We start from the raw sequence: 15,095 nt of genomic DNA, 5'->3' as shown, positions 1-15,095 counted from the left end.
AAAGCGGATGGTAAAATCAGGATATTCTGTGCAGCTGATCTCACCTTGCCGGGAGAAATCGAATGAAGAGGCACGGTGCAGCCTTAGGAAAACGCAAAATGGACAGACCCCCTTCTCCCCACCCTCCCCTCTCCACCCACAGTGTCACTTGTGGCGCTGATATAAAGGTAGCTCAGCAGTTTGCATGGCTGGCTGACTTCGGATCGCTTGCATCAGGGTGACGGAGGGGGAAACCCCTAATCATTAACGAAACAACAGTGCTTTGGGATTTCCCCCGCATCTGCTGCTCGCTCCGGGCTGAACGTGAGCGGCCGGATCGCCCGCCTTTGAACTTCAGAGCCTGAAAGCTGATCGCGGCTCAGTGGGGGGAGGGGAGATGCTGCCGCTCTTTGCTGCGCTGCTGCTGCTGTGGGTCAGGGCAGACGTGGGGGTCCACACCGCGCTCTGTGAGCCCATTCGCATCCCCATGTGCAAGGCCATGCCCTGGAACATCACCCGAATGCCGAACCACCTCCACCACAGCACCCAGGAAAACGCCGTCCTGGCCATCGAGCAGTACGAGGAGCTGGTGGCCGTCGGCTGCAGCCCCGTGCTCGGCTTCTTCCTCTGTGCCACGTACGCCCCCATCTGCACCCTGGAGTTCCTGCACGACCCCATCAAGCCTTGCAAGTCCGTTTGCCAGCGAGCCCGGGAGGGCTGCGAGCCCATCCTGAAGAAGTACAACCACAGCTGGCCGGAGAGCCTGGCCTGCGACGACCTGCCCGTGTACGACCGGGGGGTGTGCATCTCGCCCGAGGCTATAGTCACGGAGCTCCCGGAAGGTGAGGCCCTAACGCATGCATGCTCCCAGCTCCGAGCAGGACCAGGCTGGCCCTTCCGTTGGGAATGGGAGCCACACGCTGCAGGTGCAAGCACAGTCAGGAACGTTTTGGGTTGGCACTGCTTTTTTTTCGTGCCAGTTGCCCAAAGCCCAGTTTTACAATCTTTGTTTCCCCTTAGTGGGGGGGGGGGGGGGGGGGGGGGGAGGTTGTGATGATGCAATGATAGCATGTCATGCTTTAATAAATGACGTTTTATTAGACTACGCGTGCAGCCTCTGTGGAAAATGTAGAATGCAATGCATGTTGGTAATTACAGAAGTAAAAAAAAGTTTTCTGGTAAAGCGACTAGATTTCTTTAGAGACATGTGATGTGCCTCAGTCTGGAAATATGATTTGTATTCGCTAAGGCAGCTTCTGCTTCTCCCTCCCCTAAATCCTGCTGCCTCGAAGGTGATTGTTAGATAAGCAGCATACATCCGAGATGAGCTAAAAGCGCAGCAGGAAAGGATCTGCCGGAGCACTGCGCGAGAGCACGAGAGAATCTGTTGGAATATGCCTGCGTTAACTATCATGCATCGGGTGCCATAGGGCGGGATGTAGTGCGAATATGAAGTTTAGGAACCGTTGACTGAATTTTAGCGGTGCTTTCTTATTATGTAGAAATTACGTTTTCAATGCGTACATGTCAAATTAATAAACTAGAGCCAGGACAATCTTCTATGAACAGTACTACCAAAAACAGCCACAGTTCACACAATATTTCCTCCATCTAAGGCTCTGAGGGAGAATTCCCAAAGGTGGTTAGAAGTTACAGTCCATAAATTGTTTCAACTTCAGGCGAGATATGCGTTAGTGAATGGTCGCCTAAATATGGCAGAATGCTTGCGTTCAAACCTTTCTCTTTGCTGCAGGAGGCAATTATTTGTGCAAGTCCAGGCAGTGTTATTTTCTATTTCAGATGTGCAGTGGATGGATTTTACTCAAGACATGATGGTCCAAGAAAAACCTTACGAAAACGCCTGCAAGAGTTCAAACTTTGGTGAGACCAAACCCAACCCAATGTATTTGCCATGCATTTGCTTTCAAATTAACCAGACATTCATTTCTGATATTTGTCTCTTCTTACTTTTTTTTTTTTTTAAGATCGATGCAAGTGCAGAAAGATGAAACCAACTTTAACGATATATCTGACAAAAAACTACAGCTACAGTAAGTCACCCGTTGGAGCACCCTTCATTATTCATTCCCTTGGCAGATAGTCCCTGTCCTACAGTCCTGCCTGCAGAGTCCCTGTCTCTTGATTTGAACTCAAGAGATTGTCATTCTAACAGTATATTTTATTTATTTATTTAAAAAAATTATATTCTGCCTGATTGCAAGGCTATTTGTTCTAGGCAGATTACAATTAAAACATGCATTTAAAGTCACTTTTAGGATACTCATTAATAAACATTTTCAAACCAAAGATGTGATTAGACAACAGACATAAAATAAAATTTCGAAATGTCACGTTAAAGCATTCTCAGGCTCATTTATTAAAGGCTTCCACCACTTTTGCTCCAGTGCAAAAATTGTAATAGATTTCTCAAGGAAACCATCCCATTAATGTTAGTGCCTAAAACACTGGCATAAAAATAGATTGAATGAGACCCTCTGTTGCATGAAATTATCAGGCAAGTTGAGAAACTATTCTGGACCTGGCTGGTTCCAGGGGTTCAGGTGAATTGTAGGAATTTCCAAAATAATGGCATATAGGGCTCAGTAACCCTCCACTGATTCTGTGCTCCAGAGATTGAATATTTCTTGCTATTTAGGATCTTCCAAATATCAACTCTTGTAAAAGGCACAATTCGGAAGATACTTGGTGTGACTAGAAAGATAAAAAAAAATTTAACACTGCAGCAAAAAAGATTTAAGATTCATAGGCACCCAATTAATGTTCTCCACTCCACCTACATACTGGTCCTTAGAAATTATTCACCTAAACAATTACACACCTTTTATTTGAATTATAGAGCCCTCAAATCCAAATAGACTGTATTTATTGTTGCCTAGGACTGAAATGTCTCTGGAAACGACACATGACCTAATGACATTGCAAGGGATAAGATAGCTAGGTTGGAACTAGTAGGGTTCTAATTCTCAAAAACCAACTGGGTTGATGCTGACAGGCTGATGGTAACTGGGTACCATCCAGCAAGGGTATATAGGCTGGATGTCAGGTCAATAGCCTAACTACATTGGTAGGGCTGGCATAAAGGTATCCCATGCTCAAGGGTGCTTTGAAAAAAAAAAAGAAAAATCCTGCTGTCTGTGATTCCTCCTAATAGTATCATAGCAATACTAAGTAGGAGGAACCAAATAATGCAGTATTTATTTTTTTAAATAAGACTTTGAACAAAAGGTTCTGGATGTCCAATACACACAAGCTACATAGTCCAAGCTGTGTATCTTGAGCATGTATATGCCGGTAGTTCGAGAAAACGGACACTTGTAGATTGAGTGTCCATTTTCTCAACCCTTTTGACAGCTACCTCTCCTGTGCACCCAATGCCAAGGAGGCGCTAGGGACGCACATTTGTCCCTAGCACTTCCTTTTTAGTGCAACCCCTCATTTAATTGTTCGATCACGCACCCAGGAGAGGTGGCTGTGTGCATATTAGGAAAGTGGGTGCTCAACACTGTGCCCATTTTCTGTGCACATTTATTGGATTGGCCTGTAAGTTTGGGAGGTTGTAACTCATCTAACCAGGATGGTAAAGAACCAAGGAAGAAGACAACAAAAACTGGCTTAGATAAAAAGCAATATCCTATAAGTGTTCAGGTTTATATGGCTGACAGCTGGTATATATCCTTGACAGTGTGAACATTTATAAATGAGCAGACTGGAAGGTCTATTTGCTCCTTATCTGCCATCATTTATGACTTTTGTTTTACCCATTTGAAACAAATGGGTAAAACAAAATGAATAAGCTCATTTGACAGTGGAGTAGGGATGTGAATCGTTTTCCATATCGTCTTAACGATAGAAATCATGTGGAAGGGCAAGAAAATCGTCTTAGGCACGATTTTTTAGTTAAAAAATCGTTAAAAATCGTTTTTTCCGATTAGTGCGCACTAACTCGAGTTAGTGCGCACTAACGGGAGTTAGTGCGCACTAACGGGAGTTAGTGCGCACTAACTGGGAGTTAGTGCGCACTAACTGAAAATGATACAATTTGACACTTTTCAGGTCAGTTAAGGTCAGTTTAGGAATGAATATGTATTCCTATTGGCTGCCCTCTTATTTATTCATGTTACCAAGTTTCCTACTGACAGTATATGGGGGATGGGAAATGGAAACAGTTGGTAGCTTGACAAAACAAGTAATGTGATCAGTCAATGTGACTAGAACTTGTGCCCTAACCCTGATACCAGGGGTATTGTGATCTTCCTGCACACAGTGCCCTATCCCTATTAATACCAGGAGTGTTGTGATCTTCCTGCACACAGTGCCCTATCCCTAATACCAGGGGTGTTGTGATCTTCCTGCACACAGTGCCCTATTCCTGATACTGGGGGTGTTGTGATCTTCCTGCACACAGTGCCCTATTCCTGATACCGGGGGTGTTGTGATCTTCTTGCACACATCCCGGTATCAGGGATAGGGCACTGCATGCAGGAAGATCACAACACTCCTGGTATTAATAGGGATAGGGCACTGCATGCAGGAAGATCACAACACTCCTGGTATTAATAGGGATAGGGCACTGCATGCAGGAAGATCACAACACCCCTGGTATCAGGGATAGGGCACTGTGTGCAGGAAGATCACAATCCCCCGGAGGAGTGAGGGTCAGGCAGCTCCCCCCTGTCTGTGAAGCCAGCCTCTCACTAGTAATGCAGGGAGGGAGCTGTCTCAGACTTCACCATCCTCCCCCCCCCCTCACCCACACACCATTCACTAGCTGGGACATGGGGGAAGTCAGGAGTGAGGGTCAGGCAGCTCCCCCCTGTCTGTGAAGCCAGCCTCTCACTAGTAATGCAGGGAGGGAGCTGTCTCAGACTTCACCATCCTCCCCCCCCCCTCACCCACACACCATTCACTAGCTGGGACATGGGGGAAGTCAGGAGTGAGGGTCAGGCAGCTCCCCCCTGTCTGTGAAGCCAGCCTCTCACTAGTAATGCAGGGAGGGAGCTGTCTCAGACTTCACCATCCTCCCCCCCCCCCCTCACCCACACACCATTCACTAGCTGGGACATGGGGGAAGTCAGGAGTGAGGGTCAGGCAGCACCCCCCTGTCTGTGAAGCCAGCCTCTCACTAGTAATGCAGGGAGGGAGCTGTCTCAGACTTCACCATCCTCCCCCCCCCCCCTCACCCACACACCATTCACTAGCTGGGACATGGGGGAAGTCAGGAGTGAGGGTCAGGCAGCTCCCCCCTGTCTGTGAAGCCAGCCTCTCACTAGTAATGCAGGGAGGGAGCTGTCTCAGACTTCACCATCCTCCCCCCCCCCCCCCTCACCCACACACCATTCACTAGCTGGGACATGGGGGAAGTCAGGAGTGAGGGTCAGGCAGCTCCCCCCTGTCTGTGAAGCCAGCCTCTCACTAGTAATGCAGGGAGGGAGCTGTCTCAGACTTCACCATCCTCCCCCCCCCCCCTCACCCACACACCATTCCCTAGCTGGGACATGGGGGAAGTCAGGAGTGAGGGTCAGGCAGCTCCCCCCTGTCTGTGAAGCCAGCCTTTCACTAGTAATGCAGGGAGGGAGCTGTCTCAGACTTCACCATCCACCCCCCCCCCTTCACCCACACACCATTCACTAGCTGGGACATGGGGGAAGTCAGGAGTGAGGGTCAGGCAGCTCCCCCCTGTCTGTGAAGCCAGCCTCTCACTAGTAATGCAGGGAGGGAGCTGTCTCAGACTTCACCATCCTCCCCCCCCCTCACCCACACACCATTCACTAGCTGGGACATGGGGGAAGTCAGGAGTGAGGGTCAGGCAGCTCCCCCCTGTCTGTGAAGCCAGCCTCTCACTAGTAATGCAGGGAGGGAGCTGTCTCAGACTTCACCATCCCCCCCCCCCCCCCCCCCTCCCCCACACACCATTCACTAGCTGGGACATGGGGGAAGTCAGGAGTGAGGGTCAGGCAGCTCCCCCCCTGTCTGTGAAGCCAGCCTCTCACTAGTAATGCAGGGAGGGAGCTGTCTCAGACTTCACCATCCTCCCCCCCCCCCTCACCCACACACCATTCACTAGCTGGGACATGGGGGAAGTCAGGAGTGAGGGTCAGGCAGCTCCCCCCTGTCTGTGAAGCCAGCCTCTCACTAGTAATGCAGGGAGGGAGCTGTCTCAGACTTCACCATCCTCCCCCCCCCCCCCTCACCCACACACCATTCACTAGCTGGGACATGGGGGAAGTCAGGAGTGAGGGTCAGGCAGCTCCCCCCTGTCTGTGAAGCCAGCCTCTCACTAGTAATGCAGGGAGGGAGCTGTCTCAGACTTCACCATCCTCCCCCCCCCCCCTCACCCACACACCATTCACTAGCTGGGACATGGGGGAAGTCAGGAGTGAGGGTCAGGCAGCTCCCCCCCTGTCTGTGAAGCCAGCCTCTCACTAGTAATGCAGGGAGGGAGCTGTCTCAGACTTCACCATCCTCCCCCCCCCCCCTCACCCACACACCATTCACTAGCTGGGACATGGGGGAAGTCAGGAGTGAGGGTCAGGCAGCTCCCCCCTGTCTGTGAAGCCAGCCTCTCACTAGTAATGCAGGGAGGGAGCTGTCTCAGACTGGTATCAGGGTTAGGGCACTGTGTGCAGGAAGATCACAACACTCCTGGTATTAATAGGGATAGGGCACTGTAAGAGATGACTGTAGTAGATTGAATAAAGATCTGATGTTTCTGCTCTCCTCACACCAAACAAAAACAACACACAAGCAGAGAAGCCCTTCTTACAAAGCTGAGCTAGTGAGTTAAGTAGGAGGAAAAGTAAACATACTGGTGCCAGTGTGGCTACTTAAAAAATACACTTACCAACAATCAATTACATATATTTGAACTGTGTACAGTTCCAGCCAGGACCACCTTTCTAAAATGCACAGTGATTGGCAAATTCAACATGCACTAGCATTTCAGGTGCCTGCTAACAAAAATAATAAACAAACAAGTTCTAGTCAGGTGAGTGCTGATCATTACATTACTTTTTTTGTCAAGCTTCCAACTGTTTCCATTTCACATCCCCCCAACCATATTGGTAACATCAATAGATAAGAGCACAGCCAGCCAATAGGAATACATACATACATATTCATTCCTAAGTGACCTTTACTGACCTGGGAAGTGTGAACACTTTGTTTCATTTTCTGTTGGTGTTCGTTAGTTTCCAGTTCCATTTCCCATCCCCCCAACAATCACCTCAGTGGTAACCTTGGTAACATCAATAGATAAGAGGGCAGCCAGCCAATAGGAACACATATTCATTCCTAACTGACCTTCAGTGACCTGGAAAGTGTTTATTTGTATCATTTTCAGTTAGTGCGCACTAAATCGAGTTAGTGCGCACTAACGGGGAGTTAGTGCGCACTAACTCGAGTTAGTGCGCACTAACACGATTTAACGATTTTTAACGATAAATCGTTAGAATTTCTATTGTATCGTGTTCTATAACGATTTAAGACGATATAAACATTATCGGACGATAATTTTAATCGTTGAAAAACGATTCACATCCCTACAGTGGAGTGCCTCAGGGATCTGTATTAGGACCCTTACTTTTCAATATATTTATAAATGATCTGGAAAGAAATACGACGAGTGAGGTAATCAAATTTGCAGATGACACAAAATTGTTCAGAGTAGTTAAATCACAAGCAGATTGTGATAAATTGCAGGAAGACCTTGTGAGACTGGAAAATTGGGCATCCAAATGGCAGATGAAATTTAATGTGGATAAGTGCAAGGTGATGCATATAGGGAAAAATAACCCCTGCAGAAGTTACACGATGTTAGGTTCTATATTAGGTGCTACAACCCAAGAAAGAGATCTTGGTGTCATAGTGGATAACACATTGAAATCGTCGGGACAGTGTGCTGCGGCAGTCAAAAAAGCAAACAGAATGTTGGGAATTATTAGAAAGGGAATGGTGAATAAAACGGAAAATGTCATAATGCCTCTGTATCGCTCCATGGTGAGACCGCACCTTGAATACTGTGTACAATTCTGGTTGCCGCATCTCAAAAAAGATATAATTGTGATGGAGAAGGTACAGAGAAGGGCTACCAAAATGATAAGGGGAATGGGACAACTCCCCTATGAGGAAAGACTAAAGAGGTTAGGACTTTTCAGCTTGGAGAAGAGACGACTGAGGGGGGATATGATAGAGGTGTTTAAAATCATGAGAGGTCTAGAACGGGTAGATGTGAATCGGTTATTTACTCTTTCGGATAGTAGAAAGACTAGGGGGCACTCCATGAAGTTAGCATGGGGCAGATTTAAAACTAATTGGAGAAAGTTCTTTTTTACTCAACGCACAATTAAACTCTGGAATTTGTTGCCAGAGGATGTGGTTAGTGCAGTTAGTATAGCTGTGTTTAAAAAAGGATTGAATGAGTTCTTGGAGGAGAAGTCCATTACCTGCTATTAAGTTCACTTAGAGAATAGCCACTGCCATTAGCAATGGTAACATGGAATAGACTTAGTTTGGGTACTTGCCAGGTTCTTATGGCCTGGATTGGCCACTGTTGGAAACAGGATGCTGGGCTTGATGGACCCTTGGTCTGACCCAGTATGGCATTTTCTTATGTTTCTGGTTTGTTTCATTCTATCCAAAATAAATGGAAAGATTTTCTAAAAATAACATTAATTCTCATTTGCATTTGTTTTTGGATCCATTAAAGTTTATGGGGGAAGCAAAACAGCAATTTTTCCTCTTCAAGTCAGATAGATTGGAGCCGTGATGGGAAGGGACAAAACAAAAGTAGGACCAATAAAAGTGAAACACTTTTTCAGCCAGCCTGTCCCAGCAAGACATTTTTTAAAACCTGAAACTGAAAGCAAAACTTATCATTGAGCAGTAAGCATTTTATAGAGTCATTCCTCTGTTTGGTTCAGGGAGAGTGGAGAGGCTTCTTGAAGGGGGGCTGTTGCCTCTTGTTGTCACCATGTCTTATTAGGAGATACTGTCATCTGTCTGTTGACTGTTATGGTCAGTGTTACAGTATCAACAGGGGTTAGAACCAGTACTATTGGCAGAGAGACAGTATGTCTGTCTGCACTCTGCACTGCAGAACATGGTGGGAGAGATTCTGTGACTAACAGGAAGATATATAGCAGCCTATGCTTTCTCAGCCTTTGTGTATGTGTTGCTTTTAGCTAATATAAATCAGCAAGCACACAGCAGTGTGAGCTTTGTTTTTAACAAAAGTGACAGTGTCTGCTCACAATCTGTGTGTATCCACACTGTTGGGTGTATTGTAACACTGACTTTTATTTATTTATTTATTATTTTTATATACCGAAATTCGATCTCAATTGAGATATCACATCGGTTTACATTCAGGTACTGTAGGTATTTCTCTATCCCCAGAGGGCTTACAATCTAAGTTTTTGTACCTGAGGCAATGGAGGGTAATGACATCCCTTAGATAGTGCCACTAGTGGTCTATTTATTTATTTATTTTGTGTTTTTCTATACCGGCATTCGCGAATCCATCATGCCCTTGCTAGTGACATTGAAGGAGATGTGGTAAGAATGGGAAAGAAAGAGGAAATCCTCTTCCTTTACAGGTTCCTAGGGCCAGCATGAGCAACACTGATGAAAGTAGTGATCAGAGCAGGAGTCTCCAACCAAGATAAAGAGAGATTTTTTTTTTTTAGGATAGGGTTACTAGATAGTGTTAGAGAGGCAGGGTTAGGTAAGAAGCTGGAACAGCAGCTGCCTGTTCCCATTTGTAGCGGGTCTATTGTGCAGGGTTAGAAGAGGTCAGTCACAGGACAGTGGCATCAGCAGTAGGAGGGTCAATAGCAGTAGAAAAGCCAAAATCAGCACAGTGCTCACCAGTTTCCTCCTGAGCATTGTCTGCAAGAGATCTTGAGAGATTATTAATTCAGATGAATATCTGAAATTTCAAAGTCAGAGGATATTGAACATCTGGTAGCTCAGGATGATTTGGGGAGACTAATTACTAGTCTGTTCTGCTATCCCCCAATGAGCATCTGTATAAGGCAGCGATACTGCCAGAGCCCAGAGCATCCTCCAGAAAAGAAAGATAGTGGAGAGTATGAGAGATGCCCCTGGCCTTTTCCTTCCTGATTCACTCTCAACCCCAGACCCAGGAGCAGAATCAAAAGATCCAGAAAGGGAGTTGGGATCCCACAAGATGTCAGAGATGTGAAGGCACTTTAGAGTTCAGGAGGACCAGTATTTTGCAGAATGCATTTAGTGCAGGAAGGTCACCACTAGAAGAAAGTTACTGGGCCATTTGACAAACAATGGTTTGCAGCATCATTTGCAAAAACAAACATTACCATTGGTTTTAGGGGAAGCCTTCACTACTAGTCTGGGGACTCCATCTCTTCCATTCAGAAGCAGCAGCAGGAGCATGAAAGCCATAGAAATGGGGAAGCCCATGTGTCAAGACAACCCCCTGGCCAATTTCCCCAGTGAGGTAAGAGGCAAGCAGCTCCCACTCCCACATCAGTGGCAAGTCACCATGGGGTAGCATTCCAAATTAGTGTTCCAGGGTAAGAGGCAGCCAGTGTCAAAGGTCATGATAAAGTATAGTGTGGAAATGATTGGCCTGGATGACCAGCCCCTGAAGGTGATGGAGATCATGGGGTTTAAGCACTGCTGCACTTTTTAGTCCCCATTTACAAAGTTCCCTCCAGAATAACATTCATTAAGCAGGATATCCCCACCCTGTGCAGTCAGTACCATACATAGATGCAGGCACATCTGGTCAAAGAGGAGGGAAGTAAATTCATTTCATGAGCGACATCTGGCTCAACCAGAACATTATGCATGTCTACTTCTCCTTGACAGCACACTGGATCAGGCAGTCGGATCAGGCAGGGACAGACAGCAGTTCTAATGGGGGTAGATTAGCAGGGTACAGGTGAGCTGTGTTGCCAGGCCTCGTGATATCAGGTGTACAAACCATGCAATTGTACAGAGTGGCATATCCGAAGTGGCATCAGCAGAGGAAGAGAAGGAGAGGCTCAGGGGGACCACCAGCGGAGCCTATCCCACTGGTGAGAGAAGAGAACAAAGAGGCCCTGGAGCTTCTGGCAGAATTCATTCCACTAGCAGCCGAGAGGAAGAGAGCTAGTATGAATGATAATGAGTGGTAGAGAGAGGGAGTATGTGCGTGTGTGTGTGTGTGAGTGAGAGAGAGAGTGAGAGAGAGGAAAAGAGCATATGTGAGTGTGAGAGAAAGCCTGTATGAGTGAGAGAGGGAGGGAGAGAGGATGTGTTAGAGAGATGTGTGTGTGAGAGAGAGAGGAAGACAGTGTGTGTGAGAAAGCGGGTATGTGAGTGAGAGAGGGAGAGATCATGTGTGAGGGAGAGAAAGGGGGAGTGTATGTGAATGTGAGAGAGGGAGCATGTATGTGAGAGAAAGAGGATGTGTTTGTGTATATGGATGGGAGAATGATTATGTGTATGAGAGTGTGTGTATCTGAGAGAGAAGAAAATTTGCACACCACCCCTCACCCCTACACTAATCCACAACAATATCAGAGTGACTGGAAATGAAAAGTTCCTAAGCATGGAGAGTGTGGGATTTAGTTTTAATTATTGTGTGTTATTTGATGTTTCTGCTTTTTTAAAATATTTTATTGGTATTTGGGAAATTGTTAAAAAATGTTATGTGAGTTTTTAATTATTGGATGTTCTATTCATCAGCTTTTTTGAAATATATACTTTTTTTATTAGTATGGTTTTACTATTATGATTGATGTTTTATATTTCTTGATTTTATTGTTTGATGTTATATGAGCAATTTTGTTGTTTCTGTTTTTCCATTGTTGCACTGCATACACAGTTTGGCTTATTGAGGTTTCCAGTTCAGCTTTTGTCTGCATGCTTCTGTTTCTACTTATGGTCTCTTTATACTGTATTTGGTGAGGATCAATCTGTGTTCTGCATGTGTGACTGAAGTGAGGCTAGCATATAATTTCTGTGTAGGGATCTAGAGCAGCCTGGCTCATTCTGTTTCCTAATAGGAAGTGTTTTGTTTGGTATTTTGGGGCCTGGTGTAATATTTGCAGTGTTGTCTTTTCATGGACAGGGTTGTTATTATTTGAGTGCTAGCAGTTAGTGCTGCTTTGGTCTATGAGATTACACATGGCTTTCTTTATGCATTACAATAGGCCTAATATGAAATCAATGTAGCTGTATTTAAAAAAGGATTGGATGAATACTGGGATGACCTCGCACAGGGTGGTTCTTGTGGAACACTCAGATCCTCCATGACATCCTTGAAGGGCTTCAGGCCTTGTATCACATGTGTCATGTGTAACAATCCCTGATGTCCCAGGGACAATCCAGGCCTATCTCATTTTTCAGAAACAACTCATAAGGGATGTTCTTTGCTACACTAACCTCTGTAGCATCAGTTAGGTGGAATTCCACCTAGTGCCTAAATCCTCAAAGCAAAAGCATTTCCACTGCATCCTGTTTCTCATGGAGTTGCGGCCTACCCTTTACATTCCAGTGAAAATGACCAGTCATTTTCCTGCAGCTCTCTATCAGTTAGAGATGTGAATCGTGTCATCGCTCGTCTTAACGATCAATTTTGGCTGCGGGGGGGGGGGGGGAGGGAATCGGATCGTCGTGGTTTTGTTTTTTTAAATATCGTGTAAATCGTAAATTGGGGGAGGGCGGGAAAACCGGCACACTAAAACAACCCTAAAACCCACCCCGACCCTTTAAAATAAATCCCCCACCCTCCCGAACCCCCCAAAATGTCTTAAATTACCTGGGGTCCAGTGGGGGGGTCCCGGTGTGATCTTCTACTCTCGGGCCACGGGTGCGTTGATAGAAATAGCGCCGGCGCCATTTTGCAATACGGCAATATGGCCGGCGCCATTTTGCAATACGGCAACTCGATTCGAGTGCAGGAGGTCGTTCCCGGATCCCCGCTGGACTTTTGGCAAGTCTTGTGGGGGTCAGGAGGCCCCCCGAGCTGGCCAAAAGTCCCTGGGGGTCCAGCGGGGGTCCGGGAGCGATCTCCTACGCTCGTGACGTCGGGGGACAGGAACCAAAATGGTGCCGGCGCTACCTTTGCCCTGTCATATGACAGGGCAAAGGTAGCGCCGGCGCCATTTCTATCAACGCACCCATGGCCAGAGAGTGGAAGATCACACCGGGACCGTCCCACTGGACCCCAGGTAATTTAAGACATTTTGGGGGGGTTCGGGAGGGTGGGGGATTTATTTTAAAGGGTCGGGGTGGGTTTTAGGGTTGTTTTAGTGTGCCGGTTTTCCCGCCCTCCCCCTTCCCCTCCCCCTTCCCCCGATTTATGATTTTTGATGATAAATCGGGGGAATTCCTATTATATATCGCCTCTAACGATTTTTGACGATTTAAAATATATCGGACGATATTTTAAATCGTCAAAAAACGATTCACATCCCTAGTATTCAATATCCTGAAGGAGAAGTTACAGGGTTTCCGGCAGGGACAGGGACTGAAACCAGAGTTGTTGCTGGCTCATAAACTCCTTGCACCAGCAACTGGAAAAGAGGATCAAACCGTTCACCCAAAGGGATTCTCATATGCTAACCAAGCTGCGTGACCCACAGGGTCAACAGTCTAAGTTACTGGATGGAGATGCTGGGGGTTAGGGTGCGGGAACAGGAATGCCAGAGGCAGAGGGGCAGTGGGGATGCAGTGGAGGAAAGAATTGGAATCCCATACAGTACTGTCAGCATGAGTAACACCATGTCAGCTACTACTTCCTCCCCTATATTTATTAGTCATCCTTGCTCCTCTCCCCCCAGTGTTCACTACAATACGAGCTCTCTTGAAACAGCCATAGCTACAGCAGTTGGCTGCACAGACCATTATCATATAGATGTTGCTATAGGGTGGCATGGGGTGGGAAGGAAGTGCCACCCCAGTTTCAGATAGGGTTGCCATTATATTGCTCCCTTTGAGGTGCACGCGTGTATGGCTGTGCACATGCCAACCTCAGCCCCCTCACTACCTGGACCCAAACTGGTTATGCAGCAGAAGTGGGAGCTGCTCTGCCACTCCTCATTTATCAGCCTGCAAGTGTTTTCAAAACTCTCAGGATTGTCCTGTCCTGTATGCTGATCTCGCCAGCCTAGTGAGATCTGAATACACAAGGAGGAGCAGCAGAAGGAGCTCCTGCCCTCCTCCTCCAATGTGCCAGTGACAGAAGATGGAGATCTGGTGGAGCAGCTGATGGATCACACACCATCAAAGCTGAAGAAAAAAAGGAGAGGCTTAGCCTGTGTGTTAGTGTAAGAGGGAGCCCACTTGCATGCCTATGACATTGTCTGTGTGCATGTGAGAGGGATCGTACCTGCCTGACTGCCTGTGTATGTGGGAGCCTGCTTGCTTGTGTGTGTGTGTGTGTGTGTGCATGCACATGCATGGATATGGGAATTTGCCTGCTTGTGTGTGTGTTTGTGTATGTGTGAGAGAGAGAGTGAGCCTACCTGTGAGTGTATGTGTGTATGTATGAGGGAGCCTGCCTGTGTGCGCGCGTGTGTATGTCTGTGTTTGAGAGAGAGAGAGAGAGAGAGCCTGTGTGTGTGTGTGTGTGAAGGAGAGACAGCCACTGAGAGTTAGAGTTTTTTTGAAGCAGTTTGGTTTTCCCACCTCATCCTGCTCCCTTCTCTCTGCTGTGGTATATCAGAAGTAGAAGGCTTCATCACTGGGATGTGTATGTGTGAGGGAGGGAGAGAGAGTCACTCAGTGCAAGAAAGCCTATGTTTTTGTGTGTGAGTATATGTGTGTGTATGAGAGAGAGAGAGACACACACAAAGCGTAAGAGTGCCTGTGAGTTTTTGTGAGGGTGAGAGTGCCAGTAAGTGTGTAAATGAGAGCATGTACATATGTGTATGATGGGGACAGAGCCAATGAGAGAGCATGTGTGCAAGAGTGTGTGTGTGTGAGAGTGAACAGGTCAGTGTGTGAAAAAAATATATATATATAGTGTGTGTATGAGAGAGAATAAAGTTTGTACACTCCCCACCCCCCCCCCCCCCCCCCTCCCCACTAATCCAGGACAATCTCAGGGTGAATGGAAATCAAACTTT

The 15,095-nt window shown here is 46.7% G+C and overlaps 1 protein-coding gene across 1 annotated transcript in view; it reads left to right on the top strand.

Annotated features, from left to right (window-relative positions):
• Positions 1-50: 50 nt before the first annotated feature.
• Positions 51-15,095, top strand: part of SFRP4 (secreted frizzled related protein 4) — a 73,069-nt gene continuing 58,024 nt past the window's right edge. The window contains exons 1-3 of the mRNA XM_029592629.1: positions 51-821; positions 1,780-1,860; positions 1,965-2,030. Coding sequence (XP_029448489.1) covers positions 377-821; positions 1,780-1,860; positions 1,965-2,030 — 592 coding nt within the window. The 5' untranslated portion in view covers positions 51-376. The remainder of the gene's footprint in view (positions 822-1,779; positions 1,861-1,964; positions 2,031-15,095) is intronic.

Source organism: Rhinatrema bivittatum, chromosome 2 (assembly GCF_901001135.1).
Source record: "Rhinatrema bivittatum chromosome 2, aRhiBiv1.1, whole genome shotgun sequence".
Taxonomy (NCBI): domain Eukaryota; kingdom Metazoa; phylum Chordata; class Amphibia; order Gymnophiona; family Rhinatrematidae; genus Rhinatrema; species Rhinatrema bivittatum.
The sequence above is the reverse complement of the archived record's forward strand: the minus strand, read 5'-3'. Positions and strand labels throughout refer to the sequence as shown.